Source organism: Ursus arctos, unplaced genomic scaffold (genome assembly GCF_023065955.2).
Source record: "Ursus arctos isolate Adak ecotype North America unplaced genomic scaffold, UrsArc2.0 scaffold_12, whole genome shotgun sequence".
Classification (NCBI taxonomy): Eukaryota; Metazoa; Chordata; class Mammalia; order Carnivora; family Ursidae; genus Ursus; species Ursus arctos.
The window spans coordinates 7,742,787-7,768,321 of record NW_026622786.1 but is presented as its reverse complement, the minus strand read 5'-3'; the positions used below and the strand labels follow the sequence as shown (position 1 = coordinate 7,768,321).

Here is a 25,535-nt window from a genome sequence, read left to right as displayed (position 1 = left end):
TGAGCCCTCGGGTCACTTGCAACGATAACCAGAGCAGGATGGTCACAAGCCCATCCTCACCTGTGAGGGCTTTGTTCCTTGGAAGTTACCACAAGTCCTGTAGTTTTTCTCCTCCGAGATTCTTTCCATGGCACCTTTAGTTCTGTGGATGAAAGGTGTGGCAAGCAGATTTTTTAAAAAATACACAGACACAAAAATTGGTTTGATAGATCCATCTTTAATTTTGTCATTTTCCAGTATTCATACTTTGGTTCGTCTCAAAGGAAAAAAAAAAAAGGAGCCTTGGAGAAAATACACCCAAAGAGGCTCTCGGACTATAGATACTACATTCCAAGAAAAGATTCCAAAAAGGATTTGAACCTGGGGTGGATTCTGGGATGCAGTGTTTTGTGTCCTTATATCTGTTCTGATAGAAGGACTACTCTACTTTCTTCCCTTAAGAAACATGAACAGAAATTCTTTTCAGGGCACCTGGGTGGCTCAGTCAGTTAAGCTCAAGACTCTTGATTTCAGCTCAGGTCATGATCTCAGGGTCATGGGATCAAGCCCTTGGTCTGGCTCTGCGCTTAGAAGGGAGTCTGCTTGAGATTCTCTTTCTCCCTCTCCCTCTGCCCCTCCCCCTGCTCTATCTCTCTTTCTTTAAAATCAATCAATCTTTAAAAATATTATTTGCCCAACATATGTATTATTTGCCCAACATATGTCCCTTATGTATAAAAGGTGATCATGGTACCCACTGACAAAAAACCTTATATTCTCTTACAAAATCAAGCTTACTAACAGGTCCTGGTGCTGTCAGTCAGGACTGTCATTTTCATATACAAAGTGCAGAAAAGCTAGGTTTTAGAGTGACTCGTTATTACTCAGAGAGGCTGAAGTAGAGGAGAGGTGAGAAGCTTTCACTCATCGGGAATGTCTGATTGGTCCGGCCTCCCTCCTATGGTAGTATGGCAGAATAGACTTTGAAGTGTCTCTGCCTTAAGCATAGAAGACAGAACTTAGGACCTGCCTTGGGGATTCTGAGAAGCAAATACAACCAAGTTGGCTGAATCCGGATTTTCTGGTTGAGTTACTGATATAAACAGGGTCCACAGTTCAGGTGTTACATTTTGAGTATTCACCTTCAAAATAATGTTTGGAGTCCTATAGTTACTGCCTCTTATGGTTCTATGCTGATGGAAAAAATACTACTCTTCAAGGAGGGAAGGTTTGAATCTTGGACTTGCTTCTCACTGAGTGATACCGCACAAACTAATGCAGTCTCTGAGCCTCACTTTGGGGTAAAATGGCAACCCCACCCCCCCGTATATTTCCCAGTGTGCTGGTGATGTTGAACTAGAAGTGAAGGCAAAGAAGTACTGAACTACAAACAGAATCCAGGAACCTGGGTTTTTGTACATCCACCAAGTTGAAATAATGCAACCTTCTCAGAAGATTGTATCACGTATTGCTGAATTAAACAAAACAAAACAGTATTTATTGGGACAGTCAGTGTGGTTTCATCGGGAAGAGTTAAGTAGCTTAAATACATTTAGGCAGGTACTATCTTAGTGACAAATGAACTCTAATAATCAGCTTATTATTATAAGATCTCAATACAAATTGGTCCAAATGGCATCCCAAGGATTATTAAGTCTAAGAATCTACATACTACTTTTTAAAAGGGTTGGGACAGAGGGGCACCTGGCTGGCTCAGTCAGTGAAGCATGTGACTCTTGATCTCTGGGTGGTGAGTTTAAGCCCCACGTTGGGCATAGAGATTACTTCAAAACAAAACAGAAACATTTAAAAGGGCTGGGACGCATCAAGTGAGCACCCCTGACAGTATGTACTCCACAGAGAGAGACAAATGATACCCTCATTTGCCAAATTACTGCTCACCTCAATCACATTCATGGACCTAAATTCAGGGTAAGGTGTGTGCCTCAAATAACTGAGGATTCAGAGAGTTATGCCTTCTTTCTTTCTTGGCCACCGCATTTTGCTGATGGGATTTAGAACACTGTTCTCTTTGAAAGTTACAAATTCTTTTTTTTTTTTTAAGATTTTATTTATTTATTTGAGAGGGAGGGAAAGTGAGAGAGGCAGAGGGAGAGGGAGAGGCAAACTCCCCACTGAGCAGAGAGCCCGACGCGGGACTCTGATCCCAGGACCCTGAGATCATGACCTGAGCCGAAGGCAGACGCTCAAGGACTAAGCCACCCAGGCGCCCCTGAAAGTTACAAATTCTTACTGATCAAATGAAGCCAATAATCATGTGTACCAAAATTAAATGTCCCCAAGCCATCATTTTTCATTTCTGAGGAAAGCTGCCTTTATTAATAGGAGTGCACAGGACACAACACATATAAGCCTTCCTGCCAGGCTTGGAAGCTTCCTATAGAAACCCCACCAATTTCTTCACCTCCTGGCACACGGGATGGGCTAATTCTTTGGCTTTGGCTGACCCAACCTGTAAAACCTTCTCTAAGTGGCTCCTGTCCATCTTCAGTTTTTCAATTTCCCTCTTTATCGGAGCAAATCTCTGAATCACGGCGTCGGCCACCAGCAGCTTGTAGTGAGCGGTGTCCATGCCCGCGCCGAGCCGGAGCGCCTCCTCCACGGGAAGGCCGGCCACCGCCGCGTGGATGGCCACGAGGTTGGAGACCCCGGGTCGGCGGGCTGGCTCGTAGGTCACCTCCGACGTGAAGTCCGTCACAGCCTTGCGGAATTTCTGCACGATCTCCTCTGGGCTGTCTGTTATCCTCACCGTGGCCAGTTTATCAGGGTCTGATTTGGACATTTTGGCAGAAGGATCACGGAGGGATTTTACCTTCTTCATGGATGCTAGGGAAAAACGCCAACATACACGCACCAAAACCAAAACCGTAAGACAATAACAAGGTAAGAAAACATCACGCCAGGAATATAAGTGTCTAGATCTTAAAAAGTGCCAAGAGTAGCAAATGACTTTATTATTACTACAAATGAGTACGGCTGACACACCATGTTACACCAGCGTCAGTGCACGACACAGTGATTTGACAAATTTATATATTATGCTGTGTTCACCACAAGTGTAACTACCATCTGTCACCTACAACACTATTACCCTATCCGGCTATATTCCTTATGCTGTGCCTTATTCATTCCCTAACTAGAAGCCTGTACTTTCCTCTCCCTTTACCCGTTCTGTCTATCCCCTCTCTTCCCCTCTGGCAACCAACAGTTTGTTGATTCTTCTTTTTGTTTGTTTATTCTTTTTTTTTTTTTTTAAGATTCCACTTATGATTGAGATATGGTATATGCCTTTCTCAGTCTGACTCACCTCACTTAGCGTGATAGCCTCTAGATCCACCCATGTTGTCTCAAATGGCACAATCTCATCCTTTCTTATGGTTGAGCACCATTCACTGTGTATAAACCACATCTCCCTTATCCATCACCTAATGATGGACACTTAGGTTGCTTCCGTATCTTGGCTATTGTACATAATGCTGCAATAAACACAGGAGTGCATATATCTTTCTGAATTAGTGTTTTCACTTTCTTTGGGTAAATAACCAATAGTGGAATTACTGGATCACATGGTAGTTCTATTTTTAATTTTTGAGGACCCTCCACACTGTTTTCCACAGGCGCTGTACCAGTTTGCATTCCCACCAACAGTGCACGAGGGTTCCTTTTGCTCCACATCCTATGACCTTATTATTTTTATCTGATTATAAAAATAGTGAATACCCATTGTGAAAAACTCAAGCCATTTATATAAGTATGAAAATAAAGATCACCTGAAACATGTAATAAAACTGTTAACATTTGGTTGATCATATTTTCATACAACTTTTAATGCATTTATACACATCAAATGTGTAATTTTACACATATGAAGTTGTATCAATCATACTGTGCATACCTTTTAGAAAAGTCTGGTCTATTTCTTTGCTCTCCCTCTCTTTTCCTCTCTGCTCGTCCCTGTTAGCTAATCACTCTCTGGCCACAACCACTGCCCTTCCTGCCTCCAACAAATTTTAACAATCTGTGGCAATCCTTTCGTTTCTTTATCCACAGTTATAAAAGTATATACCAACACACACACACACCAGAAGTGACTCTGATAGAATCAAGATGTTAAGCTGTGCTTTATCAACCAATATTATTAATAATTGCTTATTTTATGGCTCTTGCAGAAACATATCAAGTTGGAATAGGTAAAATAATAATAGGAAAAAACATTAAAATATTACCTATTGCTAAAAGAAGCTTGATTTCAATGCACGGTATGCCCGTCTTTTCTTGTGTGAACCACTGGAACAGCTTAGAAATGTATACCAGCCTTATTCTTCTGAACTGATACTAGGTCCATGTTATACTCCTATAAAATGCCATCAGCTTAATAAAGATGGACAGAGCTTAGGCTCAGTGACCTCTGCCCCTGCCACAAATCTACATCACTACCAAAATGTTGATAGAGAGGCACAGCTTCTCTCCTCCAGAAGATTCCAAACTAGTACTGCCTCACAGCTGCTGGTGAAGTTTCAGATCCAGGGGGAGATTATCCATTCCATCAATGTTGTGCACTTATTTTTTTTTTATATTTTATTTATTTATTTGGCAGAGAGAGAGAGCACAAGCAGGGGAGAGGGAGAGGGAGAAGCAGGCTCTCCACTAAGCAAGGAGCCCGATGGGGGGCTCAATCCCAGGACCCTGAGATCATGACCTGAGCTGAAGGCAGACGCTTAACCTACTGAGCCACCCAGGCGCCCCAATGTTGTGCATTTAAGAAAGGAGAGTGTGAGAATGATCAATTCCCTCTTGTTCTATCTAGCTGATGATTCAGCAGTTCTTCTTCTTATGACTTTGTTTTCTTATGAATAGGGAAGGCAAGGTCCAATGGCTTTGGAATCTGAAGAGCTTTGCCGCTAACTTGATATATGACTTGGGTGCAAAATTAGCCTTGCCAAGCCTTAGTTTCCCCATCCATGAAATAGGGAAGGAGATATATATATATATGTTTATGTTATATATAATTCATGATAAAGTATTAAATGTTACTACATTAACTTATAATATTAATACATTGATTTATTAATACATATTCATATAAAGTATAATATAATTTACTAAATAAATATAACTGGTAAATTATATAATGCTTTATAATGAAAATGATTATTTTTCATTTTTAGTCTTTCCCATGTATACTTTTCAATAGAAAGCATTATATGATTTACCAAATATATATATATTATATAACTTAATGAATTTGAATATTTTTCATTTTTAGTCTTTCCCATACTTTTCAAACTTTTTTGGCTATTTTATTGAATAATCTAATGAAGTCTGTGCGCCCCACATTACAGAGAAAGATGGGGATTCTTGTTCCAAATCCTGAAGCCTGTCCACAAGAAAGCCAAGTTTAGTCCGAAGGAAATTCCAAGCCTCAGTCCGTTATCCAATCCTGTCTTGCAACCCTGGCCTGATTTAACAGTCATATGTTTGTTACTTACTTAGAATGGACCTGGGCACCGGGAAGAACTCCCCATACTTCTTGTTAAACTCTCGTGCTAGATCCTGAACGAGCTCCATGTGCTGGACTTGATCCTCCCCGACAGGAACGTGTGTGGACCTTTAATAAAAGACAGACAGGAAAACTCAGCAAGGCTCCTGCTTATACTGAAACGATATTGCAAGCAGCTGCATTTCCTGTGCCTATTTCACTGTTGGTGTTCAACAAATGTTCACCAACTACAGAGGGAATGTTGAGACCCAAGTCTTTATCTATGTATCAGACAAATGCCAAAGAGACATTTGTCTACTCGAGTTCTGTTTCTTCCATAGCAGAAGAATACAGCCATCAACACCAGTGTGACAGGATCTTGCTGGGAGGGAGGAATGGTATCTTAAATAGCATATGCTCTAAGCATAATTGTATTTTAAAACCACTCCTCGTTCCCTAACCCAGTCAGCACACATTATCCTAGCCTTGACCAGATGCTTTTTACTTCAGAGCTGTGCTCACACTTGAAAGCCACTCCACCCCACCCTTCAAATCAAAGATGGCAGAAAGCTCTTCAGGCAAGAGTTTTTCCTCCCTGTCACACGGGGAGTAACAAGATCTTTCTGGAATATGCGCCTTCATTTTCCAGTAAATTGCAATCACAGCACAATTAATATGCCGTGGGGAACTTGAAATAAATGAACAAATCTATCAGTACAATGTAGACAGATCTCAAAAACAATGTTGAATGAAAAAAAATCAAGTTGTAGGAGACATGTAGAGTACACTGACACATAAATCTTAAAAGTACGTATCAAAATATATTGTTTACAGCTGCATACATAAGTATAATAACATACTGGCAGCCCCTCCACAAATCCATGATTGTAGCCACCTCCAGAGAAGGAGAGAGGAGGATGGGTCTGGGGAAAAAGAACAAAGGAGATCTGAAATTTATCCTGTAATATTTTATTAGAAAATAAGGATGCGAGACAAAATATCAGAATACAGGAGCTTTATTTATAGTTATTTTAACTCCATATATACAATTTTCAGTGTTGGATCACGATGAAGTCCATCAAACAAGGGAAGAATTAACCATTACAGAGAAGTCTTGGTGGGGAAAACTTTCTCCTGAAGTATTACTGGGAAAAGAGACAGGAGAGCTTAAGTCTTTAATGCTTGGCTGGGGAGTTTACATTTGATGATATAGATAATAAACTGCTGTCGTTTCTTGATCAAAAGAGTTTAATGTTCCTCCTGTGAAAGCAGCTGCCTGAAAGTGAACTTGATTATTTATATGATAATTGTACATTTTGAGTGGAAAAATAACAGCTTTTCAAAACAGCTTCAGAAAAGGAAAATTATTCTCCTTTGTTATGGAGAGGAAAACCTCTTACCCCGTGGTTAAGGAGTGGTTCTCAAAAAACTGGCAGAGATCTTCTTATTTCCCTTGTGAATTACTGTCCACAGGCTACTGGTCCACTTAATAAAGTTGTCTAGCATACAGACTAGCTACTTTAATATAGTAAAACATTGGAGAACTTTTTGAAAAACTTTGAAAGAGCCCTCATTATTTTGCAATTATTTTTATTTTTGCAAATTACTTCCCAGTGTTTGCTCTTGTCTATGTGGATGCATATTTTTACATAACTGCAGTATAATATGCATACCATCTTTTATGTTAATAGATATTTCCCATGTTTCTATGTGGTCTTCATTAATAGAATTTTTTTAATAGCTGCATAAGAACATTCCTGTGCTATAGTTACAGAACCATAAGGAATTTATATGATTTTGTAGCAGATTCTTTTGAATATTCACACAGGGGGAAATTTTGATTCAAGTGAAAAAAAAACTGTCTTTTACAATAACCCAAAAGTCCTATGGAGACAAATCTGGTGAATGCATGTTCAGTACTTTCTGGTCAAAAGCAAGTTATGATTGTTAGTTAATGAAACTAGTATTTGTTTGTGTCATAAAATAATTCTGTGTATATTTCCTAAGAAATGCTGATAAATGTTTTGAAGTTTAGAATAAGCAATAGGTTTGAAAGCAACTCTTTGACACTTCTTTTGCATGGAAATAACACATTTTATTTATTAAAAAGACCCCTCTGAACATGAGTAATGTTTTCATATAGCCCCTCAAATACTCATGTAGTTGGGCGGTGTGTGTGTGTGTGTGAGAGAGATTCAGTATAGCACTCATTTAAGAGCACAAGCTTTGGGGATAGGCCAGCTTCAAATCCTGATTCTGCCACTCTCATTTTGTGTGACTTCGGATAAATCATAGAATGCTATCATTGGCAACTTTCTTACCGTAAAATGGGAATAATATTCACCCCATCCTGTTGTTGTGGAGATGAACTGAGAAAATGTATGTATAGTGCTTGGCACAGTGTCTAAAATCCGGTAAGCCTTCAAATCATGGTAGCTATGTAGGGAGTAGAATTCCAAAATGGTATACTGTATTTCCGAAAGGTGTTCAAGGGGCACCTGGGTGGCTCAGTCAGTTAAGCATCCAAACCTTTTTTTTCTTTTTTTTTAAGATTTGTTTATTTGAGAGAGAGAGAGGGCATGAGCATGGGAAGCGGGCAGAAGGAGAGAATCTTCAAGCAGACTCCCTACTGAGCACAGAGCCCAAGGCAGGGTTCGATCTCAGGACCCGACCACTGAGATCACAACCTGAGCCGAAACCAAGAGTGGAGGTCTAACTGACAGCCACCCAGGCGCCCCAAATGTCCAACTGTTGATCTCAGCTCAGGTCTCGATCTCAGGGTCGTGAGTTCAGGCCCCTCACTGGACTCCATGCTGGGCATGGAGCTGACTAAAAAGAAAAAAAAAGAAAGAAAGAAAGAAAGAAAGAAAGAAAGAAAGAAAGAAAGAAAGAAAAAGAAAGGTGCCCACGATGCACTGTCTATGCAACTAGAGGTTCACTCATAACCTGACACTGATTCCAACTTCTCTGTAGCTTGGCCCCAAAGAGGAACAGTTTATGAGGGGAAAAAAATTCCAGGCTCATCTATTTGGCAAAGTGGAAAATCAAGACCTGATGAATATTTATTTATTTATATGTAAATTGACTCTCACAGGAGAGTAAAAAAGAAACAGAATCAACAGAGAGCAATGTTGGCTTATTTTTTCTCCCTTTGTCCCCTAAATGTTGATATTTCTAAAAACATCAGCTCTCCAGTTCTCACCCATCACTGGAGAGCTCACCAAGTTTCACGTGGGGATCTGCATATCCCTTCGCCTCTGATGATTCAGGGCTCAGTCTCTAGCTCTGCTGTCTCTTGGAAGGGTTAGGACTGTCTCTCTGCTTTCCTGCTAGATATTGGGACTACAGATCCCACATTTACTCCCCAACTCAACATTGAAGAATCAACATTCCAGGTTGGCACTGTAATCCGAGATAGCCTATCTCAATTTCTTACTAAAATACCCACAAAGACAAAGAAAATATAAAAAACTGAAAACTAGCAGCAAGAGTTAAAACTAAAGAGAGAATTTGAGAAGACCTTTCATGAACCGTGAAGATGAGCAGAACTCAGCTGAAAAGAGCTGCTGGTTGAGCTTCTTGTGGTGTGGAATGAGAGCAAATGCCGCCATTGCTGGAAAGCCACCCCAGCCGGAGCCGAGGGCAGACATCCCTCTCCTGCAGCTGGGGTGACGCTGGCCCTCATCAGCTCCGACTCTATAGACACTGAGTCCTGACAACAGAAAGTAGCCCCAGAAGCAGTGGAGGCCGCAGGGGCTGGTCAGGGTGAACTGCGCCCTCACAAGAACAGGGACGTGAGCTCTGGGAGGGCAGGGACTTGGCTCGCCCACCGCGGTATCCATGATGCAGAACATATTCTGGCTCAGGATGGACAGCAGTCCAGGAATATGTATTGAATGAAAAAGGAAAGTGCAGAAGGTGAGGGACTGAAGCAGGATGCGATGTGGGAGCAACATAACCTGGTGACTGCTCTTTGTCATGTATCACCTCTGTTCACAGAGTGAGAGAGCCAGTGCCTCTGTCCCTCCCCCCTGCTTGTGCGTGCTCGCGTTCTCTCTCTCAAATAAATAAATAAAATCTTAAAAAAAAAAAAAGAAAATTGCTTGGTTACCTCAATAGGATTCAAAAAGGCATGGCTGTCACAAAATAAAAACAAGAAGCCACAAAACAGAGAAAACCCTAGGTGGCGGGAGAAAACTGATAAAATGAAAAGAAAATGAATTGAGGAGATAAAGAAAACCAAACACAAAATAGAAGAATCAGGAGCAGTAAGGAGTGAAATCCTAAGGACAGGTCCTATCGGTGATCTGGGTGAGAAACTTGAAGCTCTTCAAGAACTGTGGCAAGAGGAAAAAGAGAGAGAAACTCAACATGCGAATGGTTGGTTGGAGAACTGTTTTCCTCTGATGGAAGACAGCAGGCCTGTGTGAACAGAAGCAACAACGGAAACATGAAGGAAACTTGATGGAATTGAAAACAAACAAGCAGGCAAACAAAACAGAGTATGCATACTGAAGGGGCACAACATAGTTCAGGGAAGACCACTAGAGACTCACAACAAAGCACCACCCAGGAAAATCTCTGAATTACAAAGGTAAAGAAAAAATCCTGTATGTCACAGTCAGGAAATAAAATCAAAAATAAGAAAAATCAGGTTAATGAATACAACACTGGAACAATGTTTATAAGGGTTGAGAGAAAAACGTACTGAAAACCTAAGCAAGCTGTCTTTTATGTGTGAAATATAAAAATGAGGAGGACAATTCAGTGGCTAATAGCCATTGAACACTTCCTACATGCCGTACGCTTTGCTAAGCATATTTTATGCATTATTATTGTACTTAATCCCTTTTTACAGATGAGGCAGGTTGAACACAAAGAAATTCTCAGGCATGTAAAGGACTAGAAAAAATTCTGAATCAAATCTAAGGACACAGGAACTCAAAAACAGAGATGCTGAAGTATAAAGACTTGCTATGAACACTAAAAGCATAAAGTCTAAATTTAGGTTACAGTTTGCAATAGAAAAAAATCTGATCTAAAATCGATCCATTTATAACAACAGTCTTTGTTGAAAATCCCCGGTCAGTTAACAAAATCAAAAGGGAGTGTGAGTACAGACCAAGGCTCTAAAAGTGTGATTGATAACCCACCGTACCACATGATAATCATTTTTTACTTGGAATGATTAACAAAAGACTTGAATATTTCTGTTAAGTGAGAGATAAACAGACAGCGGCTAGATAAGAGATGACCGCAAACCTTGATCCAAACCTCTTGAGCCACCAGCCCAAGAAGCCAGTTACAGCCTCTGCAGCAACTGGCCCAGAATGGTCTAGACTCCGTTAATGATGCCGACGCCCCGACTGTGCTCGCTTCCTCCAACGCGGGCTGAGCCAGGGAAAGTCATATATACTCCCCAAACTAATCAGGGAAGAGGCCCCCTTCTAGTCGGCCAGCCTCCAGCCTCCCTGTGGCAACAACCTCAAATCACAGCATACCTGCCTCTTCCTTTTTGCCACTACAAAGCCTCTCAGCCCCCCTGCCTGCCTTCAAGTCTCTGCGAAACACGAAATCCAAGCCATGGTAGGTATCCCTTACAGTAGCAAGCTCTGAATAAATAGCCTCCACTTGTTCTCAATGGCTGGTCTTTGTTTAAAGATGATCACTACTGGAATTAAACACAGCACGTTTTCTGAATCGTTGGAATAGGTCAAAGGAAAGAACACTCAATATATATAGCATGAGGCAGAAAACAAGGAATCAAGAAAAACAGTCAATACTTAATGATGTGGAAAAATAGAAGACAAAAACACCAGGATATAAATTTGGGGGGAAAGACATATAACCTGCACTCATGCCAAGGAGAAGCCACAGTGGCTGGAGGGCGGGGGGGACTTGTGTCAGGTAGTTCTGGGCTCAGATTCCTGCTCTGCCACTGACCAGCTGCATGTGCCTGGACAAGTTAACCTCCTCATGCTTGTTTTTTCTTTCTTTCTTTCTTTCTTTTTTTTATTATGTTCAGTCAGACACTGTATAGCACATCATTAGTTTTCAATGTAGTGTTCAGTGATTCATTAGTTACGTATAACACTCTGCTCATCACATCACATGCCCTCCTTAATATCCATTACCAGGTTACCCCTTCCCCCCAGCCCCCTCCCCTATGACAACCTCAGTTTGTTTCCCAGGGTCCATAGTCTCATGGTTTGCCTCCCTCTCTGATTTCTCCCCCTTCAGATTTCCCTCCCTTCCCCTGTGGTCCTCCGTGCTATTGCTTATGTTCCACATATGAGTGAACCCATATGATAATTGTCTTTCTCTGCTTGACTTATTTCACTTAGCATAATCCTTTCTGGTTCCATCCATGTCGATGCAAATGGTGGGTATTCATCCTTTCTGATGGCTGAGTAATATTCCATTGTATATATGGACCACATCTTCTTTATCCGTTCATCTGTTGAAGGGCATCTCGGCTCCGTCCACAGTTTAGCTATTGTGGACATTGCTGCTACGAACATTGGGGTGCATATGGCCCTTCTCTTCACTACATCTGTATCTTGGGGGTAAATACATAGTAGTACAATTGCTGGGTCATAGGGTAGCTCTATTTTTAACATCTTAAGGAACCTCCATAATGTTTTCCAGAGTGGCTGTACCAGCTTGCATTCCCACCAACAGTGTAAGAGGGTTCCCCTTTCTCCACATCTTCACCAACATTTGTTGTCTCCCGTTTTGTTAATTTTTGCCATTCTAAGTGGTGTAAGGTGGTATCTCATTGTGGTTTTGATTTATATTTCCCTGATGGCTAGTGATGTTGAGCATTTTTTCATGTGTCTGTTAGCCATTTTAAAACAACTGCCTACTCCTGGAGTTGTCTGAAGGAGAATATAATAATGCATGCAAAACTTGTAGCCTAACGTATTGCATGGTGCACTGGGTGTTATACGCAACTAATGAATCATCGAGCTTTACATCAAAAACCAGGGATGTACTGTATGGTGACTAACATAATAAAAAATATTATTATAATAAAAAAAACTTGTAGCCTAGAGGCTTGTACATAGAATGCAAGTAAGGATATTAGCTTTAAAAATTGATTTAAAGGAAATGCACTAAGATGTTAATAAGATCAGAAGAGGCAGCAGCGATTTTTAATTTTTTTCCTGTTGAATATAAGAAAGAACATTTAAACTACATTAGAACATTGAAATGAACCAGTGAGAGACTGTTGACTCTCCCACTGCTAGACTATAAAGACAGTGAAATCATGTATCCTGGATGGCTTACAGGTCAAACGTCAAAGGCAGGGAGTTGGATCTGTTGAAGACACCATTCCTCTACTCTACTAGAATGTTCTTTCCATAGCTCTTGTACCCCGGCTCCTTTATTTCCAGTTTAAGCTTAAATATCACCTCCTCAGAGAAGACTTCCCCAAGCATACTCTCCAAAGTTGGTTTCTCCCTCTTATTCTTTCCTTTTTTTTTTTTTTCGAACATTTCCCCCCCTAAGTAATCTCTACCCCCAATGTGGGGCTTGAACTCACAACCCCAAGATCAACAGTTGCACGCTCTTCTGACTGACCCAGCCAGGCGCCCCTCCCTTTTATTCTTTTCCACATATCCTATTTCTTTTCTTTCTAGTATTAATCCTATCTAATTATTTTATTTCATTTGTTTATTTAATTGTATGTTGTTTTCTCTCCTGCCAAAAAATAAGTGTTTTGAGAGCTTGTCTGTTTTGTTTTTCAATCTATTTCTAATCCCTACGACAGTTGCCTGGCATGTGTGAGGAGCTCAAGAAATATTTATTGAATAAGTAATCGTTTCTTGACCTTTTGGCTAAGATCAAGCATAAATATTTACTGAATAAGTGAATGATCTCATGAAGAGGGCACTATGACCTAGAAAGTTTTATAGCAAGAGAAAAACCATAACGAAATCAGTTCGTCATCACTATAGAGGATCAGAGCACAGACTCAGGAGTCAGACTACCTGAATTTATATCACAGCTCCACCGGCTCCAAGGTGAGTCATCATAGCCCAGCTTCATACTTTTCTGAGCCTCTGTCTGGAATTGGGGTTCACAATGGTGCGTACCTCATAGGATTGTTTCAAGGATTCAATGAGATAACCAAGCATAGTACTTGAGAGTACAGCTCAAAAAACACCAGCTATTGATATACACTCATTAATATCTGACCCGATGAAGGACAAAGTGGTGCCTTGGTGTGAGGTCCATTGTGACTTTTTTTCAAACGAGGATCATTTTATTTTTTTGATAGGTGATTTATATTGCAAACAAAAATACTAACACATAATCTCAGGGATACTCACAGATCTGGGCAGCGATGCTGATATGGATAGAAAACGTCTTTGACGGTTCACCTATCTGACTCGGCAATCCCCAAATATAAATAGCATGTTATAGGGATTCTGAGAACCCCATAATTTAAGGAAAACAGAGACAGAATAATGAATGGAAAGGCAAAGCATAGGGACCATGACAATAGATCAGGAAGTGCTTTCTCTTTTTCTAAGGTCATACATGAATTTAGGAAATTCAACATAATGATCGTTAGGGCTTTGTCCATTGCTGTCTTCCACACAGCCTGGATCAGAAGAAAGTCACTGGCTTCATAAATGGTAAAACCGAAACCAAAACTGTTCCTTTTATGTTTCCCTCAGTGCCCACAAGGCCGCATGCGCTCCTCTCTGAAGTACAGGAGCGCAACCCCACCTTTCGAAGTCTGCCTTCTTTACTGGACTCTGCTACTCCTGCCTTGTGATTCTAGTGAGGCTGACGTGCAGAGGTCACTTTGACTCGCCCAAACCAAATTAGCCAATAGGGCAGGTTAAAAAGCAATTACAGTAGCCCATAGGAAATCACAATGGACTGCAGCTAACACAGAAAAAACAATTACCATAATCAATACACTTTAGGCACATCAAAATGAATCTTTCCACATGTCAAAATGGTTCCAGATCCACAAAGCAACCAAACTAAACAGAAAACACATTTAGTTTTCATAATGACTCTGCATGCGTCTTTGCTTTCTGTGAGATCCTTGCCTCTTTTCTTACAATTCTGTGAGGTTTTGCCTTTTTTTTTTTTTTTTAAAAAGGGATTAAAAAATTTTAATTTTTTTCACCTGGTCCTATTGCTCCACTTGGCTTTTTCATCTGATTTTAGTTTGTTTGTTTCTAGTCTTTCCTCCCTCTGCTCCTGCTGCTCTTTTCACCTCCTACAATTTATCTTGGCCCTTATTTCTCATCCGTTGAGTTTACACTTTACATGAATTCAGCCTGTCTTTGATTCTGCTCACTTATGGGGCTTATTCTCTTCACATTTTCAACCTCTCTCCTCATCGTCTTCCTTTCACTTCAAATAATTTAGAGCTGCTCTTTTAAAATTTATACCCTACATAATGATATCCATATTAATGCCTTCTCTTTTTCCCCATTTCTTTTCTTTTCCCTTTTTCTTTCTTTCTACCTTTCTTTCTTTCTTCTTTCCTTTTTCTTTCCTCTTTTTTTTTTTTAAAGATTTTATTTATTCAACAGAGAGATAGAGACAGCCAGCGAGAGAGGGAACACAAGCAGGGGGAGTGGGAGAGGAAGAAGCAGGCTCATAGCGGAGGAGCCTGATGTGGGGCTCGATCCCATAACGCCGGGATCACGCCCTGAGCCGAAGGCAGACGCCTAACCGCTGTGCCACCCAGGCGCCCCTTCTTTCCTCTTTCTTTCTTTTTCTTTTTTCCTTTTATCTTTTTTCTTTTCTTTTCTTTCATTTTTTTCTTATCCTGACTGTGCTTCTTCCTTAGATACAACATAAAACAAAAGCCTTTCATAACTTTGATTGTTATAACTTCTGTCACATAATAATGCGTCTGATCTTCTTCTTTGGTGATGAACTCATTTTTTTCTTCTGCTCGGTTCCTTGTTGTATTAGCATTTACTTGGGATTCACCCCACCCTCTGGCAGAATTAGTGTCCAGATGAATAATCATTGCCTACATGTATCTGCTCACGGAGACTGGATCTCTTATTGTTATTTTTTTCCTACTTCGGCTGTGTTTGTGAGTTTTCAGTGCTGCTGGGCGGGGTGGAGTTTGGTGCTGTTTTTCCTTTCGTGAAGGATGAACTCACCATCACCAGCTAGCTTGTTGGATATGCCGTAATGACTCTCTAATTTAGGAATTATTTCCTGAACACCTATGATGTGCATGGCCTGTGCTGGGTCCTGTGAGAGATACAGAGAAGGTTTTTACCCTCTAGGGAGTTACAGCCTCTAGGAGGAGAGGGCACCACACGAAGCTATAAATTCTTCTGGCCAGTCCTCTTTCACTGTTTCTGGTCTTCATCAATGGCAACAGCATCAGTCCAACTCAGAAGTCAGAAATGAGGGGTCACTGAGACCTCCTTCTCATACCCATCCAATCCATTATGAAACTCAATCCACTTTACCTCCTAAAGTCTCCTACATGCAAATGCCTACTGCCTCTATCTTCACTGACACCGTCATGGTCCAAACAGACTAGGGAAAGAGCCTCTGAATAGACTGCCCAAAGGGCTCTTGTCCCCCTGCAAGTCATTCTCTATATTTTAATCAGTTCACTTCTAAACATATAAATGAGATCATCTCACTCTGTCCTGAAAATCACAAAGAGCTTCCCATTGCTTTCAGGACTGACATCTCAGCACCACCCTCTCCCTTCTACACTATTTGTCGATTTCCAGGGGCTTCACCCCGGAAAGTACAGTTCTGTGTGCTTCCGATTTACCGTAGGCATTTGCCCCAGAGCTGGAAAGTGAAAGAGAAGACGCTACTGCTTGGCAGTTGTGGGCGAGTATGTGGAAGGCGGCAGACGACTGGAATGAGGTTTGGCCAGCAGCTTTCAGGATCTCATAAAAATTTGGGACAGACTGGTTTCATAGAGGAAGGATGTAATTCAAGAACCAGAAGTCTCCCAAGCAGTGTTAGGAATGGATTATTTTGATTGTCCTCAATGGCGATGATCTGATCCTCGGACATTACAGTCGACTCACCTCTTCTCTGGAATTACGAAGTGTGAAGCTTCGGACCAGTTGTCATACTCTCTACTGTTTTTGGCTGGCTTTGCTTCTGCTTACTCTAAGTTCCTGAGGCCTCTGTTTGCTCATTTTCCTAGGTCATGTCAGCTTTTGCTTTCACTATCTTCTTATCCCCTTCCCATAGTTCTCCATTTGTGTTCTCAAAAAAGAGAAACTGGTTAGCCCAGGTAATCACTCTCATCTCTGTTTGAGCAGACTTAGTAGTACCTCTCTAAAACTTCATTTCCTTATCTGTAAAATGGGGATAATATCACTTACCTATCTTGCAGAGCTGTTCTGAGAATCTGAATAGATAACGTGTGTGTAGCAGCTAGTGTGGGGCCTGACAACTAATGCCCACCTCACGTCAGTTCCTTCCTTCCCTTTGCTCAAGTCCATGCAGAGCACCTTTCTCTGGATTAGCAGCACTGTAGGTACTTAACATGTGTTTGCTGTATGTTAATAAAAACTGTGTGTGTGGAGAGAGAGAAAGAGAGAGAAACATTTACTTAATATATAGCCAGTTATTTGAAACTGGATACTCAGAAAAAGAATGCAGATGCAAAATAAAAACTTGGAGCAGGTGCTATTGTTGAGTATTCTGTCTCTCTTCAAATATCTGCTATTTTATGATACTCTCAAGCTTAAGATGGTCTCAGCTTTCCATTCCTGGGTTTCATACCAAGTTCCACCAAAACAATGAAATAAATCTTTCATATGCTTATCTGGAAGACTCCCCTTTTATCTCCTCCCCTCATGTTTATTCTCTGGCCCACCATGTCCCACTTATTCCAATGCTGATTTTGACAAAAGCAAATGTGAAAACTACACACACTCTGTATCAACTTTTCATGAAGATGCCACATAGAGATTTGCTGGAGGGAGAAAATACAAATGTTTTTTGAATCCATATAACTTGCTTGTTTGTATCTATCTATATTTATGATGTAAATATTCATACACATTCAGGCTATGACCTGTTTCAAAATCCAGAACTGTCTGAAACAAAAACAAACAAAAAATACCCCAAGTGCTTGAGCTGTATTATAGGGAAAACAACAGTACAAGCGAAAAATCAGACCTGGGTTTGAGTCCTGCCTCTGCTACTTATTATGAAGCAGTTAGGCATTTCTAAGCTTGGGGAAAAGCATAATGAAAGAGATGAGAAATGTACGTTAGCAGGATAAATGCTGCAGTAAACCAGAGCTGATTTTATTGTACTTGTCTGCACACTTTGGAGGGGTCCAAATGACACACATGCCCAGGAAATGTGGGAGATGTGTGTGGGCACAATCTGAAGAAGGAGGGCAGAAGAAAAGAGCCCAAAGGACCAGAGCCTAAAAGCTGGAGCTTGTGCGGCCAACGGCAGGAAGTCCGGCCCAAGAGCAGAGAGGAGGCAAATGTAGGGCTGTTTCTCTTAAGAAAAGGAGCACGCAGTTGTCTGTTCCATGCCCAGGATCTAATTATGGCATTGCAGGTAGACCAGTTGCTAGGCTAAGGTGGGAGGGCAGTCATCTTGAATGTAGAGAATTACCTGGTCTTAATACTTTAAATACTTTTCTCTGTTTAACAAATTATATGTAAAATAAAACCTGATGGGGACACTTAGCAATCTGTCACCATAGTCCTCCTTTCAGAAAATAGGAAAAAGAAAGGTATATCATGGCATTCTTAGTATATATGCTAACCTCCAAATGGATCAGTAAGAGTTAAAGAAGGAATATTTATAGTTTGGGAATTTCTTTGCTTTCTGGGAGTTGGCTGGGGGGGGGGGGGAGGTAACTGAGGCTGGAAGTTACCTGGGGGTAACTCATCCTTGGAAGCATTAACTAACTGTGAGAACCTGCTGATGTTAGGGCAGAGTGAGGCAGGAAGCTACTGAAAGCTTGAGTTTACCAGCCACATCTGAAATAATTACTGCTTTCTGTAAAAGAGGACATTCACAACCTCAGGCCTGGCTTGAAAACAGGGAGAGTATGTGTCAGATTTGGGGATCTGGAGCTACTTTTGCCAATGTCAGCCTTTTAAAATGTTGCTTGTACTCTTGAAATGTTTGTACTGACCACATGCTAGGTGATACCAATTCATACATCATTTGTTTAATAACCTCTTGAGCTATGCCCCGTTAGCCCCTACTCCATAGACGAAAGCAACTGTAGGATTTTATCATTAGCTAATTGTATTTTGGGCAATGGATAAAAAATAAATGCATCATCACTTTAGTATATATGATCTTGTATTGTCCTGGTTGTTTATGTGATGATTTTGCCCCCGAACATTACCGGCTCCTTAAGGAAGGTCAGCACGGGCCTTAGGAGACCATAACCAAGCTTGGATGCTCCACTGACCACTGACTGGCTGTGCAGCTTTGGGTAAATTGCTCTCCCTCCCTGGGCTGTGTTTGTAAAGCCAGGGAATCGAAGGAGAGCCCTGGCAAAGTTCCTCCCCGCTCTGCTCCATGGTATCACAAAGGGGGCACTCTTCAAGTTTACTTTTTCATAGACCTGAGCTTAGAGGACTCTCGAGACCACTCTTGAATGCTTAAGGAACTCAACTATGCTCACGTGCTTCCGTCTCCTGGTGCTGACAAACCTCACCCTTTGCTTCGGTAAAGAAGTCCCCCTTGAAAGTGAAATCTGACATTGGACAAAATCATCACCGGGCACGACCAAGGGACAGCTCCCAGTCACAGCACTGCCTGGCCATATTTCATTTTAACCTTTTACTAATCCTGTGCAGGATAATTAGTATTCCCATTTCACAGGTGAGAAAACACGCTACTTTGCTGGGAAATGTACTAGACCTTTATTAGACTTTTCATTTGCTACTCCTGGAGAAAAGTGGTGTAGATCTCCCAGGATAAGTCAAAAGTTACTTACTATAAGTAATAAATGCTGTTAGGAATCCAGCATTCAAATTAATACAACAAATAACACACAATCCTTATGTATATGTTTTCATCAGAGTTAAAGATAGCCTGCATGTATTAAAGGACATTCCTGATTTGTGAAGCCAAGCAGCTGTTTTTCTGGCTGTTTCCATCATAATGGCACGGGGCTCAGGGGTCATACTTCGAGGTACACATACTGTATCTCCATGCTATTATCATATTTACATGCAAAGAATTCTAGTTTTCCCAGGAAAGAATCACTTTCGCAGGGTCAGGGCTTTAGGGGAAAATCAGATTGACAGCGTTTCTCTTTTTTCCTCAGAAGCCTTCATAGTAGCAAGGCTTGGCTATGCGTGCCTGCTGATTGGGGGAAGCTTTATCGCTAGAAGGCCAAATGGGGAGCCAGGGAGGTGATGTGGGGATGGCAGGGAAGGACTGGGAGAGAGATGGGGTCAGAAGTACAGAGAGGGCAGGCCTTGGCATCCTCTGGTTGTAGGGTTTGAGACCTGTAAAGGACAGCATTGGCTGAGTTGAGGGATTATGGGTCCAGGAAAAGTAGGGCACCCTATAGCATGTTGAAAAACTTGCTCTCAACTGCTGATCCAATACAGTAGCCACCAGGCACAGGTGCCTATTTCCATTTAAATTATTAAAATTAAATAAAGTTTAAAATTCAGTTCTTCTATCAACACGTCCTGTGGCTAGCAGCTAAGGTCTTGGAGAACACGGATTCATTTCCATAATTGTAGGCAAGTTCTATTAAAAAGCATTGCTTTAGAATCCAGATTGTATGCAAAATCAACACTGAAAGCTCTCGAAGCTTAATTATTACCAGGGAAGTATATATCGCATAGTGGTTAAGAGCGCAGCAACTCTGTACCCAAACTTTCTATGCTCAAATCCTAGGTCCAAGCTGTGCTAGCTACATGACTTTGGGCAAGGGACTAACCTCTGTGCCTTAATTTCCTCATCTGTAAATTGGGGATGATAGTCATGCAACTTTCCCAAGGTGGTTGTGAAGATTAACTGGGTGAATGTCTGCCAGGCACTTATAACAGTTTCCAACACATGGTAAGTGCTGTGTAAGTGTTAGCCCTTCATATTACTAGTGTCACAGTAAAACATACTTCTATAATTTTGTACCTATTACTGGGTAATAGACGCAAACCGATTCACACAATCCTTTCTATAGCCTCGCTTCCCCGTGAGTCAAATCTTTTTGGGATAGGTTCAAACACTCTCTTGTCAGTATGCATAAGACTGGGGGTATGCTCTGCTCCTTACCTGTACAGCAGGATGTCTGCTGCCTGGAGCACCGGGTATGTGAGCAGGCCCACGGTCCCGCCGTGCTTCTGCGTGGCAATCTTCGCCTGGGCAGTGAAAAGAGAAGAAGGAAAGAAATCCGACATGAATCTAATTACACCCCCAAATTAAGCAATCTTTAAAGCAAGTGAAGGGTAGTCCAAAGCTACTGTATTACCATATATCTTAGTTCATTTTAGCAACACTGGAAGCCATGTGGCTTCCTTGGTTCCCTGTGCAGGCTCAGGCAGGACTAAGAGAAATCCACTTCACCACTAGTGGCCCCGGTAATGGATCCCGCACTGCCACTGTTTCTTGTGCATTTAATTAAAGCCAGGGGAGAAGAGTCTCTAGGTTCCAAATCAGATAAACTCCATTATTAATTAATCTGACAAGTTAACATCGAAAGCCATATTGTTACGTCTGTGGAAACCTCCCAGAAAGTCTCCCACTGTGCTATTGACAAAAATGTAATGGAACCCTAAAATCACACTTAAAAAACCAAAACACCAAAAGTCACAGCATTTAAAAAAATGAAACGAAGGGAAATTTTAATCAAACCAATTATGCATCTGTCTTGACCTGTAGGTGCTGACAACAGAGGGGATAAAATGATTCCAGTGAACAGGACAAGTCATAAAGACTAAAATATTTCCTTAATGGGGAAGCTGATAGTAACACCAGAGATGATACTATGAGGATTTAATTAACGGATGCCAACTGTAAGCTATGAGTATGTACCCACTGACCAGAAGCCCTCGTGATGCCAATTCCCTGCTACAGCAAGTGTTGCTAACAGGTACTTTGGCTCTCTGGGTAGAACTGTGTATTGGGGAAGATTGTGTGACGTTTACTCATCATTGCTTCCAAGGCCCAAGCATATCATCTCTTGTAAAATGATAAATGGTGATTTTGGTGTGCAGATATTATTCATTTAGTTAATATGAATCACTTCCCTGAGGTCTGATTATTTCTGAATGAACTGAATAACTAAATATATAAACTTCCATGATTCTGCGGACCAAGTTCATGGGCTCCCAACTCGGGCTTCCCCAAACAACACACCCTTTGAGTCTGGCTCTGAAAAGCAACAGCTTCTCTCTTTACCCATCTTAATGTCGATGTTTCATCATTTAGGTACAAACTTAACTCTTCTGGTTACTTCAAGTAGTTTCTTGCTTATAGCAATGAATGTTATAGGGTCACTTAAAGGAAGTTTGAACATATAATTCCTTTAATACATCTCTTTATTGCAATGTCCATGATAAAGCCCAGTTAGCAACAATCACTGGTAAAGATAATAAAAGTTTAATTTGGCAATGAGCAAATGGGAAAAGAACCCCATTTTAAAAAACTGCTACTGCATTAGATGTATAGTCTTTTTATATTAGAATACTGGGTCTTGAAATTACAAAGGAAGGGGGAAGATGTGGAGAGCATTAATATTTATTGAGTGCCTATTATGTGCCCCAGATGCCTTCCATCTGTGTTACCTTCTGTGGAATCCTCCAAATAACTGTGACCTCAGCAGCCTGGACCCCACCTTTCTACCCTACTATTCTCCCCTAATCAAAACCAAGCTAGGTGCTCTTAGATCCTCCTACAGTACCAGAATCCCTCCCTCTGATCACTTTTCACACTTCCTGATTGCTTGTGCAATTGTCTCTGCCCAAACAGACTACAAGCCTCATGAAAGTGGCTGCGTCTGTCTGTCCTGTTGACTGCTGTACCTCCAGCCCCTAGCGTGGTATGAGACTTGCAGAAGGCTCCGCCACTATTTGCTAATGAAGGAATGACCAGAGAAGGCAGTAGCATGCTCTAGGATAAGGCTGGCATTTGAAATCCAGGTTTTTTCCCGCAAATAAAATATCACAGTGGGCACCTGGGTGGCTCAGTCGGTTGACTGACCCACTCGTGGTTTCTGCTCAGGTCATGATCTCAGGATGTGAGATGGAGCCCTGCTTCATCTCTGTGCTCAGGGGGGGAGCCTGCTTCTCTCTCTCTCTTCCTCTCCCCTCCCCCTGCTCACACACACACACTCTCTCTCTCTCTAAAAAATAAATAAATAATTCTTAAAAAAAAAAAATCACAGGCTGGTGGGAAGGCTTCCCCAGAATATAGGTTTCCCCTACTACCTAAAACTTATTATGCCACTTTGCTTTTCCGGAAGACCTGTATTAGTGCCTGCTTTCGGTAACTGAAAGAAACCGGAAGAAGATTTTTGCCTTTATGAAATGGTACTTGCTTCTTGGCTCTGCTCCATTTTGGCTTATGAAAGGTTTCATAGGGATGCTCTAGTTTTAGATAGTGGGGGAAACCTGAGTTAGTGCATTCTCTAGTCAAGTGTTATCAGGAGGTCCTCAGTCGCGATCTTAAAGTGGGAGCATTTCCCATTAAATTGGTAGTCAGTTCCTCTGAAAAGGATTTCAGTATTCAACATAGAGTATTTCAATAAAAGGAGAAAGTCTTGGCTAAAAGTAAAATACGGTAGAGAACATTTCAAAATTTTGTTTCTAATGCCTGGCAGGTAATGATTCTGCAGCATTACCGCTTAACCTCTTATTTCGGCACAGTCACTTTAAAAGCTCTGTTTCTCTCTGCGACGGGTCTGGAGGTTTCTGAACCAGCTTTTGAAGAAACCAACGGCCCTGAAAATATGCTGGAAAGCAGCTTGAAACTGAAATTCAGTGTTGACGCACTTGGGGGCTACCTACCCTCAGGTTATCCAACTGCAAAAATAAATGGAAATGAAGGACTATGAATTATCCAATTTATCTTTCTCAGTTGAATTTCCTAGAAAAAGTACAGCCTCAATTTTTCTGTGGGTTTGAACTGTTGCCTGGACTCAACTTGTTTAAATGTTAAATAAAATATGTTGTTCCTTCTCCCCACGGTGAAAATATCGGAGCCTTACTGCCGACTAATTACATGGCAATGGCAGGCAACTCTGGGGTCCAGTAATCCAGAAACTTCGAGTGTTTGTTAATCATAACATGGTAGGTCCAAAGTCATTACCAAATCTATCCAAAGGTCACTCTGATTCGACCTACACAGATAAAATCAGACAGTTAATAATGTGGATATTTTTATCCTGCTTTTAAGTTGGAATCCTGGAGAACCCTCTTATTTTCCATCTAATACCCTGAGGCAGAGAAGTTAAGATACTGTTCGGGCCACTAGTGACTAACAGACCACGGAGGCCAGTAAACTCAGGATTCCCAGAGCAGAATGCAAAATAAACAGGAGGAAAAAAAAAAGTCATAATGGGGACTTTGAACTCCTTTTTGTTTATTAATCAGATCACTGGCATTTACCTTCCACTGGTGTAAATGCTGTAACCGGGGTAGTCGGACCATGCAGGTGAGGATCCAACTTAACTGTGTGTGTTCAGGCACCTAAAGAAATAAAACAGGACATTAGCAAAGGCGGTCAATGGTTTCTTGCATATGAGGCAAAACTAAACAGACAACAGGTATTACCTCAAGTGGCTGGAAATACCCGAAATCAAGGTCATTTAAGAAATGACAGGCAAAGGGGACTGATTCATAACGCATGGGATTTTAGATGAAGAAGAAATGTTTAAAACTAACCAATACATGCTGTGGTGAGCCCTGGGTGTTATACGCAACCAATGAATCATTGAACGCTGCATCAAAAACTAATGATGTACTATATGCTGGCTAACTGAACATTAAAAACAAACAAACAAACAAACAACTAACCAATATAATTACTATTCCAGCACTTAAATCTTCTTCACAACATCCCTAGCAAGTGGCTGACCAGACTCTGCTTCAACATAGGGAAAGGATCTCATCGTGTCCTGAGGCGTCTATTCCAGCTTTAAAAAGCCAAGGTAATTAACACAGACACATATGCATTCAAATCCTCTCTAAATAACTTCTACATATATGGAAGCCACTCTAATACCTTACGTGTAAATAATAGAGAAAGGTACTGGCCTTAAAATTAATGTTTGAATCTGTTAGACCTGCAGTAATTTCAAATTTAGGAATCACTTTATCATCCCACAGGGTGGTTTTTTTTTCTTTTTTTAGTTTCTATTTCTTCTCTTCCTTTTTCTTTTTTTCTTTCTTCCTCATCTCCCCCTCCTCTTCCTCCCCCTTCTTCTTCCTCTTCTTTTTAAAAAGAGATCTAATCAACAAGAAAATATAACCTTTTCTCAATTTGTTTTAACCAAATTTAATCAAGTAACCAAACCTGGCAGCAGATGGGATGATTCTTGGGTCCAGGCCAGGTTCGAACCAATGACCTAGAATTTAAGGCCTATGTATCTCGTTTCTGGACTCTGGGGATCCCAAGCCCTTCATACATTGTGGCTTTTTGTGTGTGTGTCCATATGATTTCCTTAAAACGCAGAGACTGTTGCCAACTCTGAAAAGTGGCCCCAAATGTGTTCTTTGTGGGTTTTGCAAAGGGAACGTAAAGGAATGGAGCCGAGTCAGCCCAGGCCTATTTTACTAGCAAGGAATCACCATCTGGTGTAAGATAGTTTCTCATTTTTTTCCTTGAGTCGTGGAGAGGGAAGAGTTGTTTTTCACATGTTTGACAAGGAACTGCTTTTAAAGTTTTGCAAGTCACTGGGCTGAATCCGTCATCTTTCTTCCAAGAGGCATTTGGGTTTCATTGAGAGCAGCGCTGTCCATACAAATTGCAAATTGCTAACCGCTGCTGTAAACAAACGGCTATCAGACAAAAACAGTTACCCTGGATGCAAGCAAGAGGATTATAGTTGCTTCCAATCATCAAGCAAAACACATCCCCATTAGAA

At 41.1% G+C, this 25,535-nt stretch overlaps 1 protein-coding gene across 2 annotated transcripts in view; it reads right to left on the bottom strand.

Moving 5' to 3' along the window:
* Nucleotides 1–200: 200 nt before the first annotated feature.
* The window catches only part of WARS2 (tryptophanyl tRNA synthetase 2, mitochondrial), a 96,891-nt gene continuing 71,556 nt past the window's right edge, over nucleotides 201–25,535 (bottom strand). For both annotated transcript variants that reach the window (XM_026483637.4, XM_057310334.1), the window contains 4 exons: nucleotides 24,058–24,138; nucleotides 20,726–20,811; nucleotides 5,490–5,608; nucleotides 201–2,826 (listed from right to left, as the gene is read on the bottom strand). In XM_026483637.4, the coding sequence (XP_026339422.2) occupies nucleotides 2,378–2,826; nucleotides 5,490–5,608; nucleotides 20,726–20,811; nucleotides 24,058–24,138 (735 nt within the window). In that variant the 3' untranslated portion in view covers nucleotides 201–2,377. The remainder of the gene's footprint in view (nucleotides 2,827–5,489; nucleotides 5,609–20,725; nucleotides 20,812–24,057; nucleotides 24,139–25,535) is intronic.